Below are 24024 nucleotides of genomic sequence, written 5' to 3' on the forward strand. Positions count from 1 at the left end.
TATGAGTTATGCATTATTAGGGATAAAGGGTAGAGGTTGGAAAAAGAATGAGAAAGTAAAAAAAAAAAAAAACAATAAAGTGGTGAAAAAGAAAAGAAATAAAGAAAAAAATGGGTAAAAACAAAGTTTGTGGGGTAATTCTTTAGTCAAGCTTACCTTTTTGCCTTAAGAGCTTAAATATGGATGATCCTAGACATGTGATGCATTGTTATGATACTTGAGCCTAAATGACTTTTACCATACCTTGACTCTAGCCTTATATTACAAACTTATGAAAGTTCTAAATGATCCTTGGTTATGTGTTTATCTACATTAGTGGAGAGAGATGTGATAAGCAAACTTATGGAATATGAGCATACTTTATTGATCATTGTTATTAAAGTTTCATGTTTTGTATAACATTACTAAATTTCATATAATGATATGTAAGAGGTGTTGTTTGCTTATAGAACCATAGTTGGGAATGATCTTAACCTAGGTTGATTTTTGTATATTAGTAGTTGTTCATGATTTTGCTTTGGTTATCTTCATTATTCAATCCATGAGGCATTCATGTTAAATGAAACATTGAAAATATAATATAATTCTTGCTTAATCTTACTTTTCTTGAGAAGAAGCAAAAGCTTAAGTTTAGGGGTTTGATTGCACTAAAATTTTAGTATTTTCATGCTCCATTTTAGTGCAATTTTTATATATTGTTGCTTATTCCTTGAGATTTTGGTAAAATTGCTCCTAAATACACATTATTCTCATGTGTAGCTACAATTATGAAATTAAGGATAATTTTAATACATTTTTGGAGGATTTTTTTTGTGCAATTTATGCAAATGACCTAAATTAATGTCAATAAGCAACATTGACACTTAGGAAATTTTCTTGATTTTTCTTGCTTGATTTTTTTAGTATTATTTTCATAGTATTTTTTTTTTTAGTAAAATAGGTGATAAAAATATTCATAAAAAAATGAAGAAATGCATGGATGTGGTGTATGGAAGTGCAAGGGAGGAACACCAAAATTACAAGGTACAAGCTGGTTCAAGAACACCAATTAGATGGGCTGATGTAGCATTTTAAAGAGTTTTGATTGGTCACTAATTTGATTCCTTAGATCAACATTTACAAGTGAAAGAAGAATGAAAACTGTTGAAGACATGAACCAGTGTGAACTAAACCTGTGTGCACCAACCCTTGGCACCAAAAGAAAAAGGCTCCAAAAGTGCCCAACAAAATGAAGAACTTTTTAGATTTTTTTATACCTTAGGCTCCTTCTTTTGCCTATAAATAGGAGGAGAGGGCTGGTCATTTGGGGAGAGTTAGATTAGGATTTAAATTTTTAGTTCTTTACTTTCTAGCATTTTTTTTCTACGTTTTTTATTTTCTTAGTTGCCAAACAAAATTATTTCTCGCATTTTCCCTTTAAATTTCATTGTAATCTTTTTTTTTTTTTAGTGTTTTTAAGTGTTCTTTCAGAATCTTTCAATAAAATTTACATTTGAATTTGTTTTCTAGCTTAAAGCTACTGATTTCTTGTCGATATTCAAATCTGTTTTTGAATTTGCTAGTTTTGACATGCCTACGATTTTTGGATGATATCTCATTCAAATCTTACTTGTTATTGCTCAATTTTTTTCATAGTTTACTAATTCAATTAGCTACAACATATTAAAAAAATTAGCTTGAAACTTGCATTACAACATTCCAAATCAAGCTTGAAAGATTCAGTTGGATGTAGTGACAATGCAATTCCAATTTTGATCTATCAAGTTAGGCATGGACTTCTTTCCATTTTGACGATTTGTTTGCATTTTTTTCTTCCTTACATCTTGAGTTTTATGAGTTACCTTGTTAATTTTCATTTTGTACAATTTATTTTATACTTTTAAGTGCTATTTGGTTAATTTTTGTTGAACATATGCTATTTTTCTAGATTATATATTGTTTTTGAATTTGAATGTGTTAAGCTGATTTCTTTGTTGTTCATACTATTTTTTTGTTGCTTTAGGTAGTTAACTCATAGACCTAGTTGTTCTAGTATAGATGTAGTCCATTTTCATTTTAAAATTGTAGGTTGAATTTTATTCTTTGGCAATATCATGCATTGCTATTGTTCATGATAGTTTTAGTTTACAATTTTGTTCATTGTTTGATAAATCTTCTCTTCAACTTTGGTTTTACAATTTAAACTCATATTTAGTCTTTTATTTAGTTCTTCATTTAACCTACTTAAAGTTTCATTTGTTCAACAATAAGAGTAAAATAAAAAGCAGTTTATAGCTTGTATTCATTGCTGTATTTCTACATTTGTTCATTACTTAGATGTTTTTGGTTTGTAATTTCTGTTCGATTTACTTTTCTTTGGCTTTAGTTTATTCAATTTTTTTAGATCATGTCTTTATATAGGGTGTTTAATGGTTGTTTAGACTCTAGTTCATGTTCAAGAAACTTTGCAATTATTTTTTTAGATTTCATTCCATGTCATGTTAGGCGTTAAATCTAGTTATGATCATTTTCGGATGTAGGCATGAATTTTGTAATTACATTTCATGCTTGATTTTCAATTGTGCATTTTATTTTATTTAGTATTTATTTTTGCATTTTAGGATTTGTTTAAAATTCAATTGTTTTACATTTACTGTTTACTGAATTTTCGTGCATTTTTACATATTGGTTGATTTTATTATTTTTTTAGTTAGTTTAGTTTTATGTTAATTCTTTGATCGAACTAACTTTAGAAGAGTAGGGTGATGATAGGTACTTAAATTAAAAATTTTTTAGTTAATCCTAGTGGGATCGATATCTGGACTTTTATAGACTCTATTATTACTTGAACGACCTATACGCTTGCAAAATTATCACTAATCATCCATTCAAGAAACAGTAGACATTGATTAATTATTTTTTTAATAATTGTAAATAGTTTATATTTATTTTTATGGTTTATATTTGTTTATGCTTTATACATTGAATATGTTATCTAATGGATGATTATTATTTTCAACATGTTCTGTAATGGGATGTGTCATATTGAATAGATAATATTCTAATGAATATTTTATAAATATAAACTAAATATCAACAAAATGAACTAAATTTAAAATCACTATATAAATATAATTAACTAAATATAAAATCAATCTCAATACATAGTAATAAATACATCAATCCCTATCATTCAACCTCTTAACTCGAAGATATATATGTGGTAGAGGAGTGGGCTCTACTATTTGTGTAGAAGTTTTTGGTAGGATCGATACTGTTGTCTTCATAGAGGGAGAATCGAGCAATGATGGTGCTATGGTCAGTGTTAGTGATGGTGAGGATTGTGTGGGCATGAGCAGATTAGAAGGTATTGATGTTGATGGGATTGGAGATAGAGTAAGCACGAATAGGCTTGAAAGTGTTAGTGTCAATAGGATTATGGATGGAGTGGGCACAAATGGGTTGGTTGGTCTAGGCAGTCTAAATGCATGAACTGATGGTGCAGGAGTTGATGCTAGTCTAGAATGACTGCTACTACTTGCAACAGTATGGTCAGACCTGTCTAATATGGCTTGTACTCAGATAAATGCATCTATTCATTAATCAATACTTTGACCAAATCTGTCAACCAAGATATGATTAACGAAAGATAAAGCAGCTAAGCTTCGTTATAAAAATATTAATAAAGTTATCAGTATTGATATCATATAATTAAAATTAATCAATTAATAAAACACCTTAAAATGATAAAATTTATAACTTACTAAATCAGTGGTATGTGTAGTATTTAATGGCTAAGTTTGGAATCTGGATTGATGCTCTAGATTTTGAATTTTAAGGTGTAAAATCGATGCGTACCAGGCATCATATTCGGATTAACATTCTCTCGATGTTTGACATCTTTGGCCTTAATGCTCAACTAACACAATGTGTATATCTCATCTATCCTAATTTTAGTGCAGGAAGTTATATGCAACATTGTATTGGTTAGATGATGCTCCTCGATCAAACACGAAACGAGGCCAACAATTTGGGAGGAATAGTTTGTACAAAGTTGAACTATCATAGAATGTTCTCTAAAAGATACGGCTCTACGATTGTCCTGCACTGGATACATCCACTGAAATACAATATTGGGCAATGGATATGCTTCTTGTCCATTGATGTATGGCTACCGACATATGTTGGATACTGTCTACCCATCCAAGCACTCCCATAAGGCTTGCAATGTATTAACATAAGTGCGAACCTTCCATTATTGAGCACGAAGTAGAGTGGCTGAGTAAGTTAAAATGGCAACTAGGCCCAACAATGGAAAGTGTTTGTAAATCCATACCTACATGAAATATATAAATAACATTTAATTAGATAATCGCATATATTACTAATAATAAATACATCAAATAATTATAATATGTTTTTGACTAATTATAAATACATTCTTAGAGAAGTATAAGATATCCAACAATCTGATGTACGTTTGCCCTACTAGTAATGCCAAGTTACCTATACAAGTAAGGTAAGTTGTCCTCCAAGCATAGTGCCCGCGACAGTGAGGTCGGCTAGTAAGGGTAAGTATGCTATCGAGACTTTCATCGCGATCTTGCCATTGAATAACGTACACCCTAGCAAATATAGTAAAAAAGCTTAGGATGCATAAACAATCACTTCATCATTCGATGCATCAGTGACATGGCTTAAGGAAACCCACAACCAATGAAGTTTAACAAAAGATCCCTTTGTCCAATCTGTCTCTACTCTAACCTCCTTGTAAAAAACTCTAAGCAAATTCATTAGTATTGTGTTTGCCTCAACCATCGTCAAATGATTAATTGAAACCATGATCCTAGTGATCGATCTGTGTAGAAGGGTAAACACATAGTCCAGCGTGATTATCATCTCATTAAATGACATATGAAAGGTTTTGGTCTTTGGATGCCACCTCTCAACAAAAGCTAACACTAATGTGTTATTGATGGTATGATAAGTGTAGTCGATGAGTGACAACAACCTCAACTAAACAACATAGGCTTGGATCTTGCTGTATGCATCATCTAGATGTCACTATTGTAACTTCGGTCAATGGTTATCTCAGTCCTGCAATAATAATAATAACAATAATAACAACAATAACAATAACATCACAATAACAATAACAATAACAATAACAATAATAACAATAACAACAATAACAACAATAACATCACCAATATCACTAATATCAACAACATAAACAATAACATCAACAACAACTAAGACCAAGGTACTTTAAAGACATAAACAAACACAATTCATATTATATGATTCGAGTGATTACTTGGCCATTTAAAATTTAGACTACAACATGATAACGAAAACTCAATATAATAAAGGTATCAATCCGACCTCCAAGAAAGGACTTCATTTACTGCTCACTCGTAGTGGAAGGCTTAACCTAAAGAACATCATGTATTGTACAATCCTTCGGCTTGCCCTCATATACTTGTTGTCTCATTTCAGAGGCAGTTAAAATCCTTCATCTTGGATTGAGATCAATTTTAGTACTTTGCCTTGGGTAGGAATAACTCTTCCTCGTGTATGAGCTATATATGTAATAAAAAAACAACTTATTAATCTTATAGAATATATTTAACAAACTTTCGTAAATAAAAATTTACATTAGACAAAAAGTTTAATTTCTTTCTTGTTAAAAACATGTAAACTCTCGAGTTTAGACAAGATCGATCCTACTTGCATATGGGATTGATCCTCATTGCATAGGAAAACCTATATTCACATGCATTTCAATCAAATTTCAACGAAATCAATAAAAAAAAAGTTAGAAATCTTACCTTTAATAAGTGAAAAACTAAAAAACACAAGTGATTTTGATGTTAATTTGATGGAGAGAAGAAAGAAAAAAAGAGAATGAAGGAGTGAAATGGTAGAAAAAGAAAATAAAAAGTGAGGGGCAGAGTGTATTTAATAAAAATAAAAAATTTAATTTTGAATTTGAAATATATTTAATAATGTGGTGCATGGAATAAAAAAAAAGGTGTAAATAGAAGTCCTCAAAATATAATTTATTATAAATTTATTAAATTCGATATAAATAAATTTACTTACGTTAATTTAGAAAAAAAGTATATATATATATATATATATATTTGATAAAACTAAAGAACTTCTGGCCGTTTTAACAAATAAAATTTTCAGTATTTGTTGAAATTTTAAAAGTGCCTAATTTTAGTTTTTTTTTTGTTTTTACCAAAATTTTAATCCTTTAAAGAAGTCAAATTTTTAGCTTTTGCTATTTTTATTTCCTCTATTTTATTTTATACGTCAAGAAAACCCATCTCGCGTTTACGCTACGATATACACGGAATCGAAATATACTTGGCATGAGCTGATTGGTTATCTTATTGGGTGTATCGACAAATCCCATCTATAAAAGATGCTTATTATATCTGCTAACTCTAGCCTCCTTGCATCTAGTTCGGCAAACAACTCCATTTTCAACGCATCGAAGCTTCTTCCAAATTCTCTTTTAAAGGTAATCAAATTAATTGTTTCTCGAGTTCAATTTTCTGTTATAATTATTTTGAGTTTTGATTGATCTTGCCGTAGCAATCAATGTTTTGATTGTTTTTATGTATTATGAATTACCTTGTTTCTTCGTTTAATTAATCGAATCTTGTTTGTTAATCGTATTATCTTGAATCTGTTACCTGAAAAGTATAGATATAAATTATTGTTGGAAGCTTTTGATATATCATCTTTTTTTATCGAAATTCAGTTGCAAATATGTAAAATTTTTTTGATTTGTAGATTTGGGTTCTTGTAAATTGTTAATTGTAATTGATTTATTCCGTATTTGTGCACGTTATATTTGTTTAGACTTTTGATCTACTCTTTCTGCTTGATTTGTAACTTTTAAATTTTCTTGATTTTTTTTTTAATTTGAAATGAGAATTTTTTTTGTTTTCTTTCAGATTTTATTTTTAAATTGTTAAAATATAAGCTTTGATTTGTTCTAGGCTTTATTCTTCTCTTCTCTTCTGTTTTTTCTTTCTTTGAAAATTTAATGCCTGTTGTCGTCCTAAATATTAAAGTCCTTATTATCTACTAATCTATTGTTGGACAGTAATTAATGATTTATGGGTTATCACTTTGATTTTTCAGCTAAGTTTTGATATTTTGAGATTCTAATATATTGCTGATATTTCAGTTAATAGATGCAAATCTTCGTGAAGAACCATGGGTTACCACTTTGTTTAACTTTTCAGCTAATTTTTTAAATTCTTGAGATTATGATCTGTTGCTGATCCTTTGATATAATAGATGCAAATCTTTGTCAAAACCCTCACTGGCAAGACAATCACCCTTGAGGTGGAGAGTTCTGACACCATCGACAATGTGAAGGCCAAGATCCAGGATAAGGAAGGGATCCCACCAGACCAGCAAAGGCTTATCTTTGCTGGCAAACAACTTGAAGATGGTCGCACGCTAGCTGACTACAACATCCAGAAGGAATCCACCCTCCATTTGGTTCTTCGACTTCGTGGTGGTATGCAAATATTCGTCAAGACTCTCACTGGAAAGACAATTACCTTGGAGGTGGAAAGCTCTGACACCATTGATAATGTCAAGGCTAAGATCCAAGACAAGGAAGGAATCCCTCCAGACCAACAGAGGCTTATCTTTGCTGGCAAACAGCTTGAAGATGGTCGTACACTGGCAGACTATAACATCCAGAAGGAGTCCACACTTCACCTGGTGCTTCGTCTTCGAGGTGGCATGCAAATCTTTGTCAAAACCCTTACTGGCAAGACTATTACTCTTGAGGTTGAGAGTTCTGATACCATTGACAATGTGAAGGCGAAAATCCAAGACAAAGAAGGGATCCCACCAGACCAGCAAAGGCTTATTTTTGCTGGAAAGCAACTTGAAGATGGCCGCACCCTAGCTGACTACAACATCCAGAAGGAGTCCACCCTTCACCTGGTCCTTCGTCTTCGAGGTGGCATGCAAATCTTTGTCAAGACTCTCACTGGAAAAACAATTACCTTGGAGGTTGAGAGTTCAGATACCATTGATAATGTCAAAGCCAAAATTCAGGACAAAGAGGGTATCCCACCAGACCAGCAGAGATTGATTTTTGCTGGAAAACAGCTTGAAGATGGAAGGACTCTTGCTGATTATAATATTCAGAAGGAGTCAACTCTCCATTTGGTTCTCCGCCTTCGTGGTGGTATGCAGATCTTTGTGAAGACTCTGACTGGAAAGACTATCACTTTGGAGGTTGAAAGTTCAGACACCATTGACAATGTGAAGGCAAAGATTCAGGACAAGGAGGGGATCCCACCTGACCAGCAGAGGTTAATTTTTGCTGGGAAGCAGCTGGAGGATGGGAGAACTCTTGCAGATTATAACATCCAGAAGGAGTCTACTCTGCATCTTGTCCTTCGTCTTCGTGGTGGTTTGTAAGTTTTAAATCCTGGAATCTGGTTAACCAGTTAAGGCTGTTTGGTCTTTTATGGAGTTGTTTGTGTTTGTTGGCCGTTTGGCTTTTAGGTGATATCTGAAACTCATTTGGATTTAGCTGTTTGGTTTATTGCTTAATGGTTGTGTTGTGGTATTAAAATTGTAATGGGTTATACTAGATCTAATATGTTTCCATTTATGTCTTGGCGTTCATCTTTATGGTGGTTTCTAAGTTTTAAATCCTGGAATCTGGTTAACCAGTGAAGTCTATTTGGTCTTTAATGGAGTTGTTTGCGTTTGTTGGCCATTTGGCTTTTAGATGATATCTGAAACTCATTTGAATTTTAGCTGTTTGGTTTATTGCTTAATGGTTGTGTTGTGGTATTAAACTTGTATGGGTTATATCAGATCTAATATATTTCCATTTAGAGATGTCTTGTTATAGTTTGGTTTGTTGGTAATGGATCTTTCGTGATTGATCTGTTGCAGCAACTTGGCTATTAAAATTTTTTAATTGGGATGTGCAATGTTAATACTTATATATTAAATAATTTTTTAATATTTATATATTAAGTGAATATTTTTTATCCAATGTAGAATTAATGCGTTTTATTGATTTTTTGAAGATGCTAGATGTGACATTATTTCTCATTCAGTCTCATGACATCCTTTATTACTTTGTCGATTTCTTTTTGAAGCATTTGGCATGGTTAGATTTTACTATCATATTTATCTCAGCATCTTAATAAGTGGTCAGATTGGCTCATTCTGACTATCCCTATTGGAGTACTTAGCATCGAGTTGAATGAGTCAATAGTTCATTTCGATATCACTTGTAACATGATTATTATTCGCATCTTGCAGAATCAATTTATTAGGGTGTGCAGTATCAATACTTACATGTCCAATATTTTTTTTTTCTTATAGGATATGAGATTAATACCCCTTACTTGCACGGTGCTAGGCGTGACGCACGCATCAGTCATTTTGGAAGGTCATCCTTTTCTTGATATAAAAACAATTGAAGACATTAGGATTAACATGGAAGAATTGTCCAAATTAATGTCAATCATAAAGCAAAAACTGTAATTTTTAATTGAACGAGACATGGCTACAAAGCAAAATATTGGACTTCAGTATTAAAATTAAAAATAAATTAATGGATTTTGCACGGATTGTTCATGAATCAATGGTGGACAAAAAAAAAAATCTAAAATCTTAAACCGGTTGATTCTAGTGAAAAATGTATTCAAAAATTTTTTAAGCCAAGTTCATATAGGAAAACGTATTCAATTTGCTTTACCGGCCCCTTAAAGGATTTTTTTTTTTTTTTTTTGTGTGTATATAAGGGCTGTTATAATTGCTTAAACAATATAAGATCTAAGTTTAAGGTTTGTAATTCATAACAAATTATTTTGCATAAATATAATCAATGTTGCATTTTTCTCATATTGTGGATTAACACAGTTAATTAATTTGGATTTAGGATAATAAACGTCAAATTATAAAAAATTATAGTGGTATTAAATTATAATATATTCAAACACGTAATATGATTTTAATTAAGTGTGATCTTAGTTTAATTTTATATTTAAACACATAATAGGATGAGTTAATTTTGACTAGTATATTAAGGAGAGTTTTACTTTCACTTACATTATATATATGTGTTTAAATATAAAATTAAACTATATATATATATATATATATATGTGAAGCCAGTACATTAGGTTTTATAACTTTAATTTTTGAAGATAAAAAGCAATTTTCTCTCTTTTTTCATGCAAGTGTTTCGATTCGAGTCTGGAAGGCGATATCGAAAAGCTTGTGATGGGGGAAATGCATCAGTGGATCTCGGTTAAGTGGGATTGAACTCTCACCAATATCTAAGTTAATTTTAATTTAAAATAAATTATTTTAACGACCTTGTGAGTTTTTGGATCAAATCCAACAATTCGTATCAAGTTATACTCCTAATGGAAGTCACTAACCTCTTCTATTTGGTGTTGTATTGCCGACTGAATCCCAAATGAGTTTGAAGTTTTTGGATTTTTTAAACCCATGCAGTTTTTTGGGCTCCAAATTGTAGTTTTGTTGTTTTGGAGCTTGAAGATGGTTGAAAGCCGACATTTTTTTGTAGCAAACGGTATGGAAACTGTGAGTTTTGGATGAACTGGATCAAGTTGCTTCAAAAAACCTGAAATAGTGTGTGTGTGTGTGTGTGACACCATCAAAGAGTGTGCCAGGCCTGAAACCAAAGGTAAATTTGGGCCAGTTTTGGTTCGTTTTGTTTGGGCCGTTTATTTTAAAGAGTAATTAGGCTATTCTTGTTCGGCCTATTTTAAATTTGGCCATTTGGTTTAATTTATTTGGGCCAATTCTTTTAAATTAAATGTTTGACCATTATGTTAATTAAATTGGACAATGTATATATTTTGTTTTAAATTACATTAAATTAAATTAAGTTCAATTTTAATTTTAATTTCATTTGGACCATTTAGGGTTGGGTTATTTTGTTGAAATTAAATTTTTGGTCAAATCAATTTTTTTTCAAATTATATTTAGGCCCAATTTAATTAATTTTGGTCATTTTGCTTAAGGCCATTTTAGTTAAAAATTTTGATAAAATCCGTTGAGTCCAAAATTAATAACTCCATTTGATAAGATATTAGGCCTTGGGTTCTAAATAAATTATTTGGTTAAAATGGTTAACCCAATTTCATAAATTAAAATTTACGAAATCTGTTAATAATTAATTTGATTTCGTAAAAACCCATTTAATTAATAGAAGTATCTTATTATTTGAATATTCATTTTAAGTCAAATTAATTGATTTTGGAATACTTAATTTTATAAATATGCATATGGATATAATATATTTAAGTTATATTCAATTTTGGTCTAATAAGTTTGTGAATATTCTTAAATTACACAATCACTAATAGGATTAATTAGAGTCAGCCTATCGTAGAAGTAATCGTGAACATATTTTAAGATTTTTTTGGTAATTTATTTTGAATTAATAAAGGTTAATAGTATCCGTAATCCTTAAACTTTGATCCAAATTCTACTTTGGTCCATAAACTTTAAAAAGTTAAAATTGAATAATTAATTACTTAAAGTTATCCTTTTTGGTTTTTTCATCGATAGAACTGTCTAAATTGACGACAAATGCCAACTGACACTACGTGATGACACCAGCTAGTATCTTACTTGACAGATAAGGAACCAAAATAGAAATTTCTCAAAGTTTAGGGACCAAAGATAAAACAATATCAAAATTTTATATATTTCATACATGTATTATAAAAATATTAAATTTATAATTATATTTACATATTTTTTGTTATAATATAATTTATTAGATAGAATTTTGTTTTAAATAGAAAATAGATATTCAAAATTTAAAATTAAGTTAAAATTTTTAAATTCTTTTTTTTTTTTAAATTTAATACATTTTAAAAACAAAAAATTATTAAAAATATTATTTTACTCATAAGTCATAATAAAACATATTATTTTCTATTAAAAAATATTTATTTTAAAATATTAAATATAATTTATTTTTGCTTTTTAAGTATATTTTATAAAATACATTTTATAAAAAAATAAAAAAATGTTTTAATTATATTTTTTTATTTTTTATGAATATCAAGTTTTTATATTTTTGAATAGATTAATAAATCTATTTTTGAAAATGATCTAAAATTTTTACATAATATTTTAACATGATATAGAGTTTTTATTTAATTTCTGAAAATGATATAACATTTTTACTTAATTTTTTAAAATGATATGTAATTTTGAAAAAATTAATTTGAAAATTTCAAGTTAATTTTAATTTTTTAAAAATCTATTTTCTATTAAAATTATTATTTTATTGATAAATCATACTATATTAAAAATTAAAAATATTTTAAATTATAATATTTTAATTTTTTTGAATTATTTTATCTTTTCCTTTATTTAGTTTTTATAAAATATATTTGAAAAAGGAAATAAAAGATATGTAATATTTTAAAATATTATTTTGTGGATAGAAAATAATATTTATGTTATGATTTATGAGTAAAATAATATTTTTAATAGAAAGTAATTTTTTTTTGTTTTTCAAATGATATTGAATTTTTATAATTTTGAATTTAATATTTTATAAAATATATGAAATTTATAAAATTTTTGATATAGTTTCATATTTGGTCATTAAACTTTAAGATAATTCTATTTTGGTCTCTCATCCGTGACATGAGATGCTAGTTGATATTATCACATGGTGCCAACTGGTATTTGCTGTCAATTTAGACGATTTCGTAGATAGAAAGACCAAAATAGGACAAGTTTGAGCAATTAGGGATTTGATTAGAGCTTTTTAAAATTTCAGGACCAAAATAGAATTTGGGTCAAAATTTGGGAATTATAGGTGCTATCAACTTAATTAATAATAAGGCAAATCTTTTATGATAGTTGCAATACTTATTGAGGTCTCTTAAGGTGAAAAGACTTTCCCTGTCAAATTGATTATTTCCTTGAGAGATATTCGAGAAGAAAGGGTTCTTAATTAAGGTATAATGTGATTTAGCTACCCTATTAGTACCAAGTCATTTCAAGATTATATCCAACCAGTTTTGTATTATCCTTTATAGTATACTTCGAGAAAATTTCATATTCTTAATTTAATTGAATAAAAATTATGGTATTATTCTATTCACATGTATAATATCAATTTGAGTTATTCTATAAAGCCTCTAATCCTAATTTCATCTCTGTAACTATCATTTAATAGGATCATTTTGTAAATGTGGTGAATCATTCTATATGGTCTTGGTATAAAGAATCCAAAAATAGTCTAAAGAGTTTATCACCTTCTATCCCCAATTTTAGAAACTTGGTTGAGGACAAAAAAATAGTGTACTTCTTAAAAATACTCTAATTAAAATTATCTAATGGTGCATAGGTATACCATTAGTGAACACATTAGGTAAAATGTCCTGCACACTAATAATTGAGGATGTCATTAAGAGTAAATTTCGAAGAACTCCATAAGGAAGAAATATTGAACCACATAGACCATTCATCATTACCATATTGGATAAGGTAAATATTTTTTATGAGCACCTTCTGAAAATGACCAATGTTGAAATATGAGACTAGTTTCTACTGTGGTAGTTTCTTTTTGAATAACTTCCTTCTAGGAGTGACAGTGTGAAATCTATCCATAAACTATAGAAAAAAGTATGAGATTTAAAAACCATGAGTGTTTAAAGCATATAAGAGGAAGAGATATTATAAGTCGACAATCTCATTCTATCTTCTAGATGATATGAGTCAGCACTACTACCAAATGAAACATAATTGAGAAAGGTGTCATTAAAGGTCATTTATAAAAAAGAATTTTGTGAAGCCCACATCTGATTTCGTTTCCACAAATGCCTCTAAACTTTGAAATTAGAGGAATTTAGAAATCAGTGCACTTTTATTATAAATCAAGCACAAAAGGGTAATATTTATAAGTTTTTTGGATTGAAAAGTGAAACAAGGGATTCTGCTAGCCTTTTTCATTTGAATCCAACCTAGATACTATGCTTTTTGCGGTGGGATACCAGTGTTATTTATGAACATGGGCAATCTTTTTCAATTGTGCATACTATTAATATTTTGGTTGTTGGCTCTAATCTTGGTAGAATAGATATGAAGTCTACCATGTTGTGGTATAGACATTAGGGACATTTTGAAATTAGCATATGTATAGGTTGCATTAAGAGTAATCTTGTTACTAATATACCATCATGATTAGCAGATGTAGAAAAGTTATAAATTGACTTCTATTGACATTTTTGAACTGTTTCCACTTACTAGTTTCAGTGGATATAAGTGATTTATCACCCTTACTAAAGACCATTCAGGTTTTGGTCATATGGAGTGAAAAGTATGACTTTATAAAAGCCTTAAAGTTTTTAAAATCCGTTACCAAAATTTTCAAAAATACAAAATTAAGGCAATGAGATCACACATAAGCGATAAATAATGTGGTCGCTATGATGAAATTAGGCGAAATCTTAGACTATTCTATTGAGTCATTCGAAGGATTTTGGTATTGATGCCTAGTATACTGTGATTGGAATGCCAAAAGAGAATAAGGTTATAGTAAAAGGCAACCACATAATTTTGTACATAGTGTGGTATATGTTGTGGCATTTCACATTTTTGGATTTCATGTGGAATGAAGCCTTTAAGATTGTAACATTCTAAGTAAAGATCTAAGCAAATCAGTTCCAAAAGATTGTGAAAAATTTTGGTAAGACAACAAGTTGATTTTTAAATCACTTTTTGAGTTTAAGATTGTTATATAGATTTATGTGCCCATAACCTGCAATCTACCAAACTTGATTGGAAAACTACAAATGGCATTTTGTTGGTTATTGCATCAACTTTAAAGATTTTAAATTCAGTTATCTATTGTATAATACTAGAATAATCAAGTTTGACTATACAATTTATTTAATGCATGACTTAAATAGTGGGAGTATTAGGTTTTGAACTCCATAAAGTCATTTTCAATGGTGAACTTATTATTGTGCCAGTCCTATGTATGATTTAGCTATTGGTGAAAAATGCCACAAGCGGTTGAACCAACAGTCAATCCTAGCAATCTTATTTTTGGAATTGCACCTCAACTTATAAGGGAACATGAATGTAGTGTTCATGTGTTTTCTGATTCTGTTGTGTTTCAATAGGCTTTTGGTGATCCTAACTTTTTGAGTTGGATGTTTGCCAAGCAGTATGAGATTGCATTTGTATTATATAGTTATGTGTGAGATCAAGATAAGTGAGCAAATTATTGTAGTTCAATTGGATTTTGATGGATTTATAAGGTTAAAAGGTACTCCATAAGCTAAATAGAAAAGTTTAAAGTCAATTATGTGATTTAGGGCTTTGAAAAAAGAAGGAATTACTTTTAAAGATTGCTTTTATTTTGTTTCTACCTTTGATTCTTTTAGAATCTCTATGGCATTGGTGGCTCATTTAGTTAGGAGCTACATCAATAGACCTTAAGATGTAAAGACATCTAAATGGAGTAACTTGAAGATTTTATGGTTTTCTGTAATGGAACATTTAGTTTATAGACTCGAAGGAGTTTATTTATGAACTTAAAAGGCATCCAATTTGTGATAATTGAAGTTGATGAATAAGGAAAACATTGGTAATCGATGCAAATGTCTAGACATAGGTGGGGTAGTGTATTTTTGGTGCTTTACATTATAATGATATCATATAAACAACCATAGACATTGACCTATTGTTTGAGACATAAACATGTTGTCCTATCACTTTAGGTGAAGAATCTAAATGAGGTCCTATTCTAGTTTATGGGAGATTCTTTGTGACAAATATAAAGGCATATTTGGTTGGTCTCAAAATCGACATTCAATGTGTATTAAGTAGGTTTGATGTGTATTGTAGTTTTTTTAGTAAGGTGCTTGTTGTAAAGAGTACGTACCTTTGAAATATCAAAGTCCTTATATTGATAATGAAAGAGCTCATCTTGAACATTTAATATGCCACAATTATGGGTAGTCTGATGTTGAGCTTAAGTCAATACACATTCTGATGTTGTGTATGCTGTAGGTGTACTTCAAAGAGACTTGAGTGATTTTGTGTTCAAACATCAATGATCCAACATTTTGAATTTAGTTCGATATTTGATCCTATTTCTGCATGTTGTGTGAAGCCTAATTTGGTAAGTATTGGCTAGAAGAGCTACCTATAAAAAAGTGCAAAATGAAAATTTATAGCATCTTTAATTATAAAAACAAAAAATATAGCATGTGGTGAAGCTATTAGTGAGATTGTTGGCTACAGAATCGCATTTCAAGGCTAGGTTTTATGGTTCTTATTCTAAAGTCTCTTGAGATATTTTGTGATAAATCTACAGTAGTGGCTTTCTATCAGGTATTAAGAGTTTCTTACACTTCGAATAAGTGTATATTGTCGTTTAGTTAATTAGAGAGAAAGAAATGAAATCCAATGTTGAAGTAAATTGAAGAGCACATAATCTATAAAGCTCATTCTGGTGTAAACAATAACTGACTTTGGTTGCAAAAGTGTTTTGACGACAAAAACTTATTCAAGGCTTTGAGAGCCTTCTACTATATTGAGTTAGTGGGAGCTTTGTGTAATCAAATTAGTTGCAACTATGATGGATGGATTCCTATATGTCATATATGTATTCTGTTTCTGCATGTTCTGTTGAATGTGGCATTCAATTGAATGAGATATTCAAGATTATTCTCATGTGTTTCCTATAAAACAATGGATTTTTTAGTTTAGATAGAAAAGACCTAATGGAAATGGATATAGATTCTATTTTCATGTCGTTTCCATTTCACACTGTCATACTACTATTTTTAAAATGTTTATAGGTTTATGTACATGTACTTTATTGGTACGGTGTGAGTTTTAGGGGCTCATAAATGCTTGCTATTTTCGTTATTGCTAGTGAATTATTCATAAGTCAATGTAAATGTATCCTATCAATATAGTACATTATGAGAGCTTATAAATAGTTTCAAGTTGCAAAGAGGTTCACACATTCATACCTTATTGGTACAATGTACTCTAGGGCTTATAAATGCTTATTCTACTATATAATGATTCAAGTATTTACTCGTATTTGACAGTTTTGTGTTATGTCTATTGTGTCTATCTAGATTTTATTTTTAAATGTGTAAGTATATATATTATACTATTTTTAAAATATTCAAAATTGACTTGGGTTGTCCAAGTGGAAGATTGTTGCATTTATCTCATATTGTAGATTGATACAATCAATTAATCTATACTTAGGTCAATTAACGTCAAATTACAAATAATTATAGTGGTACCAATTATGCTATACCTAAATGTAATATGATTTTAATTAAGTTTGATCCCAATTTAATTTTGTATTTGGACTTATAATGGGATGGATAAATTTTGACTAACATGTTAGGGAGGTCATTGTTTTCACCTCTATATATATGAGGTCAGCCCATTAGGTATCATAACTTCAATATTTAAAGGCAAAGAACAGTTCTCTCTTTTTTCTTGTGCAAGTGTCCAATCAGAGCTTGAAAGATGGCATCAGGAAGCTCATGATAGGGGCAATGCACTAGTGGATCTCGGTTAAGTGGGATTGAGCTCTTGCTCGTAACTATGTCAGTTTTAGTTTAAGCTAAATTGTGTTAGTGGCTTAGTGAACTTTTGGACCAAATCTAACAAATAAAGAAGAAACAATTATGCAAATTTATCAATTCAAAGTTACCATTATTTGCCTTTCTAGCAAGAAAATTTGCATAATAATTAGGTTTTTTGTATGTGTAGTGTGAATATCCTACAATGCTAATAAATCTTACCAATAAATTTTGACAAATAAACAACTCCATATTGATAGGATTTTTTTGGATAAAACTCATTGATTAGTTTATGAACTATCATGAAAGAATCAAATTTAGAAACTTTCAAACTATTAAAAAATTACAAATACTTTTGCATTGTGAGTAGCGCCTTAAGAAATTTTTTTACTAGAATTGAAAAGTCCATAACCATTGTTATCCTTGCAGAAACGAGAGACCACCAATAGTCAAATCTTTTAAATTATTAATTTGAACTTAAACATTAACGTTAAACTTCACAAACCTCAATGATGACCCTATCAAACATTATGCTTAATCTCATCAATATCCTTCTTAAGATTTATATAGTATGATAATCGAGATATTATAGACAATGCTTTTTAGTAGGTAGAAACCAATTCATTTTTATAATTAATGGGAATATAAAATCTTGTTGGTCTATTTTTTTTTTTTTTTTAAGAAAGCTTTCTTAAACTTTTACGACCTTTGTTACCCCATTTACTCAAGTTAACATGGTTAACATTTTTGGGTGTTCAGATAGTGCATGCACAGTTGCCATGTTTTCTTTACTTAAGGAATTGGCTCACCCCTTATCAAGGAGAGGGCTCACCCAACATTTCACTGATGTTCCATCAAGGCATCACTTTCGAATTGAACACATGGCTTTCAACTTGCTTGGGATAATTAATTGTAACCCACACCTATTTGGGATCATTAAATGTGACTTGTAGCCAACCATGTAGACCTTTCTCAAGCTCCACATATATTTCCCATCAACTATCAACTATCTCAATTAAGTTACCACCTATTGTCTCATATATAAGGTAAAAAGAAAGCTTAGGTACATAAGACAGAACCCTATACTTCACACTTAAGCAATTTCCTTCTATGGTAACTTTCTCTACACATTTTGCCTTATTCCCCTCCTTACCTCCAACACCTCACTGACTTGAGCATCGGAATGTGTCTCGAAAAACCAACTTTGATGCTTCTTGATTGTGCTTTCTAATTATAGGTTTAGGCCTTCTCATCTTCAACCTTTCACTGGCTTCCTCTAACTAAGACACCAAAAATACCCTCAACAATTGGTGCTGTCTATGGGAAAGATAGCCATGTCTTACCATCCTCAATCCTCTAAAATAGCAATACCCACCATAAATGCAATAACCTAACCTACAGTTATCTTTGATGCAGTAGCCATGCTACCTACCCTTAAAAAATCCCATCACCAAAGCTTTCCTCGTGGAATCCCAGGTATAAACCTATTTTTGCATTCCGTAATAACCTATTCTCATTAAGTGCATGGGTTGCACCATCTCTAGGATTTTACCAAAACTTAGTGGGAATCCTATCTCTAAATATGACATTAACTTCACCATTAGTCCACACTATTGTTGTTGAACCCTTAAACCCAACATCCCAACCACCCCTTATACAATCCTATCCTCACAACCCATTAATCCCATTCACTGGCAAAACATTCTTCCTGCAACATCCACCGATCATGTTTCACTTTCTATCTCGTAAATGCTAATATACCAACCGAACATGCAAAAACCTCCCCTAGACTTTTACTAGCATTAATGACCCGGATAGAACTCTTGAATGCTTAAGTGGCCATTCGACAGAGGCTACTTCAATAGTACCAACAAGTTACTTAACAACCTTATTAAGAAAGACCACACCTAAGAGAAAGCTTAGCTTTATCCTTTATAGGACACCATAAAACCTTACCAACCTTGAAAAAAGCCACACCTAATCTTTACAGGAGTATTTATCCTAATGACTCCACCATACAAGATCAAGCTCATGCAAACCCTAACCTCAATAATGAACTAGCTATGCAAGTAGCTGCCTTACTCAAAGAGCCTATCGATTTCAAAAAAGAAAAGAACAAAGATCTCCAGTAGCTAGAAGATGACCACAACCCTTTCATGCCCACCATCAGACAAGCTGATATCTTTACCTCCCTAAAATTGCCCAAAGAAATGTAAAATTAGGCCACTAGTCCAAATGACCACCTATATCACTTTAAAACTTTCATAGATCTACATAATACCTTGGATACAATAAATGCAGGGTTTTCTATACAATCTTATGATGAAGAGGTCATGCATTGTTTTATTTCATGGCCCCAGCCACTATGTACAACTTTGATACCTTAGCAAGTAGTTTTTAGCCCCCTTTTGAGTAGTAAGGCAATAATTTGCTCATCTACAAGTTTACTTGCCGTCAAGCAAAAACTTGATGCAACTTTATGGTTATACTTGAAAAGGCTTAATACGTCTAAATTGAATATAAAAAACCTCAACACTAAATGGGCTATCTAGGCTTTTACTTCTAGTGTGGGCACGACCACTTCAAGTGCTCTCTAATAGAAAACAAGCTTGAGCAGTTATATGAGCTTTATGATAGAGCCCAAATGTTTGCCAAAGCTAAAGAGATTAGGGTAGCAAATAGAGCTAAAAGGTGTGAACAACACCTTAAACATCCACGAAGTGATGGTAGGTAGATAGATACTCGAAGCCAACATTTCTATGAAAACTACCAAGCTAATAACCAACCCAAAAAGAGAGATTGGCAAAATAACAATAGCTGTACCTCGCAGTCATAGCCTAGCCACAACCAAAACTCAAATCAAACTCTCAATGCCATAACCCAATGCCTTACCTAAAGACCTAACCAATGAACCAACTAAACAAGACCTCTCCCTAGAAGGCTTGGCAATCAGGCTTTACTGAAATCATATTGTAGCTATCATTCAGTTATAAAGCACTCCACTAATGAGTGCATTACTCTTCAAAAGGAGATCGAGAGTTTAGAGGGCCTTATATACACCTAACCCACTCATAATGACAATAATTACAATAACCTTACACTTTGCCTGGTACAAGTGCATTCACTCGATCATAAGGTGAATGCTCATCTAACCAAGAAGAAGAAGCTCACTAAGCCAAAGCTGCTAGCAAACGCTTAATCTAAGGAATAATCCATGTTATTTAGGGGCAACAGAGGGCTGGGCTAACTATAAATCAAATCGTAAATCTCATTTGTATAGTGTTATGGCCATTGATGTGGCTTTCAAAAAACAAAAGATGAAAGATTGGCAGGTTCAATTTTTAGAAGAAGATAACAGCATTTTGGTGGATAATGGCAATGATCCCATAGTGTTTTTGACTATAATTATCAATTACCAACTAAGAAAGATCATAGTGGATAGTGGAAGTATAGTCAATAGGTCTGATATAATACTATGCATTTAGGCAAATAAGATTCTCAAATAATGACCTAAGGCCATCTGAGCTTATTTGATTTTATCAACCTGGCCATTATTGTAAAAAGCTCTATCACCTTACCAGTCACTATGAGATATGGCAAGCACACATTCACCACATTAGTAGACTTTTTAGTGGTGGTAGATCAACCTTTAACCTATAATGTTATCTTTGGTAGGCCACTAATAAAGAAAGCTAAATGGTGACAACTATCTACTGTATGAAGTTTAAGTTCCCCATGCCCATAGGTGTGAAATACATGAAAATCAACCAAGTCATAGCCCATTAATGTCATCTGTTAAGCTTGTTGTTAACGTGGAAGGAAGACCAAACAACAAGCACATCACCTCCACCATTAGAAGAGCCTGAAACATAGGTTAACCCCCACCCTTAGGACATTTAATAAACCCTACCCTAGCCTAACCACTCAATATAGATAGTTTGGATATCCATGATGAAACAAGGGAGTCTAAGGCTCACCTTGTTAAATAAACTATGCCAGTCCAACTATATCCATCAAACTTAAAGTTGGTTACCTAAACGTGTTCTTTGTTGGACTCTAAGGTGAGGCATGTTAAATAGGTTCCTACAAAGTAATGCAGACCTATTTGCTTGGTTCGCTATAAATATAGTAGGCATACATGAGCATATTAGTGCTCATCACTTGAATGTGGACCCAACCACTAAGCTAGTGAAGTAGAAGAAAAGCATTTACCCCTGAGTAAATATAAGCAATCAGAGAGGAAGTTGATCAACTACTGGCAATTGGATATATCAAAGAAGTAAAATACTTGGAGTGGCTCGCCAACATTACTATAGTGAAAAAGGCAAACAAAAAATGGTGGATGTATGTGGATTTTACAGATTTTAACATGGCTTACCTTAAAGATAGTTTCTTTTTACCTTCAATTGATCGTTTGGTTGACTTATCTATGGGTTATAAATATTTGAGGTTTATGGATTCTTTCTCATGAAACAACTAGATTAAATTGGTAAGGGTGAACTAAGAAAAGATGTCCTTTATCACAAATGATGGTTTGTTTTGCTACACGGCCATGCCTTTTAGGCTAAAAAATGTAGGAGCCATCTTTCAAAGGTTGGTCAACAAGATTTTTAAGGAGTAGAGTGGCTGGTCCTTAAAGGTGTATATGGATGACATGTTAATTGAGAGCCCTTAGTTGAAGCAGCATAAACAGGAGCTAGTAAAGGCCTTCTCCATCTTGAGACAATATAACATAAAGTTAAATCATGACAAATGTATTTTTGGTGTGGAGATAGGTAAATATTTAGGGTTTATGGTTTCTAACAAGGGTATTAAAGCAAATAATGAAAAGGTAATAGCCATTTTGAATATGAACCCTCCATGAAATACTAAAGAGATACAGACATTGATAGGGCGAGCGACAGTCCTCAACTACTTTGTATCCAAATTGGTTAATAAGTGCTTACTGTTATTAAAGTTTTTTAAAGTGCAACTAAATTCAACTGGGATGATTAATGCTAGAAAGCTTTTGAAGAGTTAAAGTGGTACCTTCACTCACCTTTTCTACTCATCATCCTTATTTCTGACGAGCCATTGTATGTGTATCTAGTAGCATCTAGTAAAACTATGATGACAATGTTGGCTAAAAAAGCAAATAGGAATCAAGTCCTAGTGTATTATGCTAGTAAAGCACTGTAAAATGGGGAAGTTAATTATACACTATTGGAAAAGATAGCTTTTACGTTGGTAACGGTCATTTGTTGACTAAGGTAATATTTCCTGGTGCATGCCATCATTGTGTTAATAGATTGGCCACTCAAAGAGTTTTTACACAAGATTGGCAATTTAGGAAAAATGATGAAATGCAGTGTGGAACTTAGCAAATTTCACATTGAGTATAATCCTAGAAAGGCTATCAATACTTAGGTTTTAGGTAACTTACTCACTGAATACTCCTTTACCCTTGAGGTAAAAGCCTCATAGCAACAAAAAAAAAAAAAACCCTAACCCCAATCTCAACCTCAGCAAGTAGAACCATCAATAACAAAAAAGGTAGACAAACCTACCAAGCCCCTCACACCACACCCCTAGATCATCCAATACCCCTAATAGTTGGCCCCCTACCATAACAAACCTACCTATTATACGTTGATAGTTCTTAAAAAAATATGGCTCCAATATAGTGATCTTATTGTTGAGTCCCTAAGGATACGAATGGCAATATGGTTTGTCTTTAGGTTTTTTTTACTCCAACAACACAAAATTGGAGTTAATAGCTAACTTGAATGTGAAAGATTTAATCATATACATAGATTCTCAATTGGTCACCCACCTAGTGAATGGTAAGTATAAAGTTAGAGATCCCACTTTTACCAAATACCATGATATCATCCGCCAACTTAGTTAGCCTTTCACAATAATGACCTTATAGTAGGTCCCTCATGCCAGCAACACTAAGGCTAACTCGTTGTTTAAGTTGGCTGCCACCATTCAGATTAAAGAGCGTGGAAAAATCTTATTGGAGTATTTATCCATACCTTGCTACCTGTAAAGCCCCTTTTCTATGTATAGAAGAAAAGGACACTTGGATGAATTCAACCAAAGCCTATATCAAAGTGGAACACCTCTCTGACCCCGTATAATGTAAAAAGGCATAAAAGACAATATCTCAGTTTGCATTAGTAGAGGACACCTTGTACAAAAAAGCCTTCTTAGCTTTCTTTCTCAAGTGCCTGTCCCCATGTGAGGTAGAATGTTTTAAGGGAAATTCATTAAGAGGTGTATGGCCAACATGTAGGTGGGCCAACATTTATGCAAAAAACACTGAGACAAAGCTACTATTAGCCTACATTGAAGAAAAGTCCAGTTAGTTACTCAAGAAGTGTGATAAGTGTAAGAAGTTTACAAAGGTCCCTCGATAGCTAGTAAAAGC

General features: G+C 31.4%; 1 protein-coding gene across 3 annotated transcripts; it reads left to right on the forward strand.

Annotated features, from left to right (window-relative positions):
* Window positions 1-6436: 6436 nt before the first annotated feature.
* Window positions 6437-9613, forward strand: LOC111296500 (polyubiquitin-like). Of its 3 annotated transcripts, none has more exons than XM_089740517.1 (3): window positions 6437-6511; window positions 7187-8441; window positions 9370-9613. In XM_089740517.1, the coding sequence occupies exons 2-3, from the start codon at window positions 7300-7302 to the stop codon at window positions 9374-9376; spliced, it is 1149 nt and encodes a 382-aa protein (XP_089596643.1). In that variant the 5' UTR covers window positions 6437-6511; window positions 7187-7299; the 3' UTR covers window positions 9377-9613. The 3 variants fall into 3 exon arrangements, with proteins under 3 accessions (XP_089596643.1, XP_022746584.2, XP_089596642.1); XM_022890849.2 differs by having other exon boundaries at window positions 7300-8441; XM_089740516.1 differs by lacking the exon at window positions 9370-9613 and having other exon boundaries at window positions 7300-8789.
* Window positions 9614-24024: the final 14411 nt, after the last annotated feature.

This window comes from Durio zibethinus, chromosome 12 (assembly GCF_047325235.1).
Source record: "Durio zibethinus cultivar Kanyao isolate XHJ-2024 chromosome 12, ASM4732523v1, whole genome shotgun sequence".
NCBI lineage: Eukaryota > Viridiplantae > Streptophyta > Magnoliopsida > Malvales > Malvaceae > Durio > Durio zibethinus.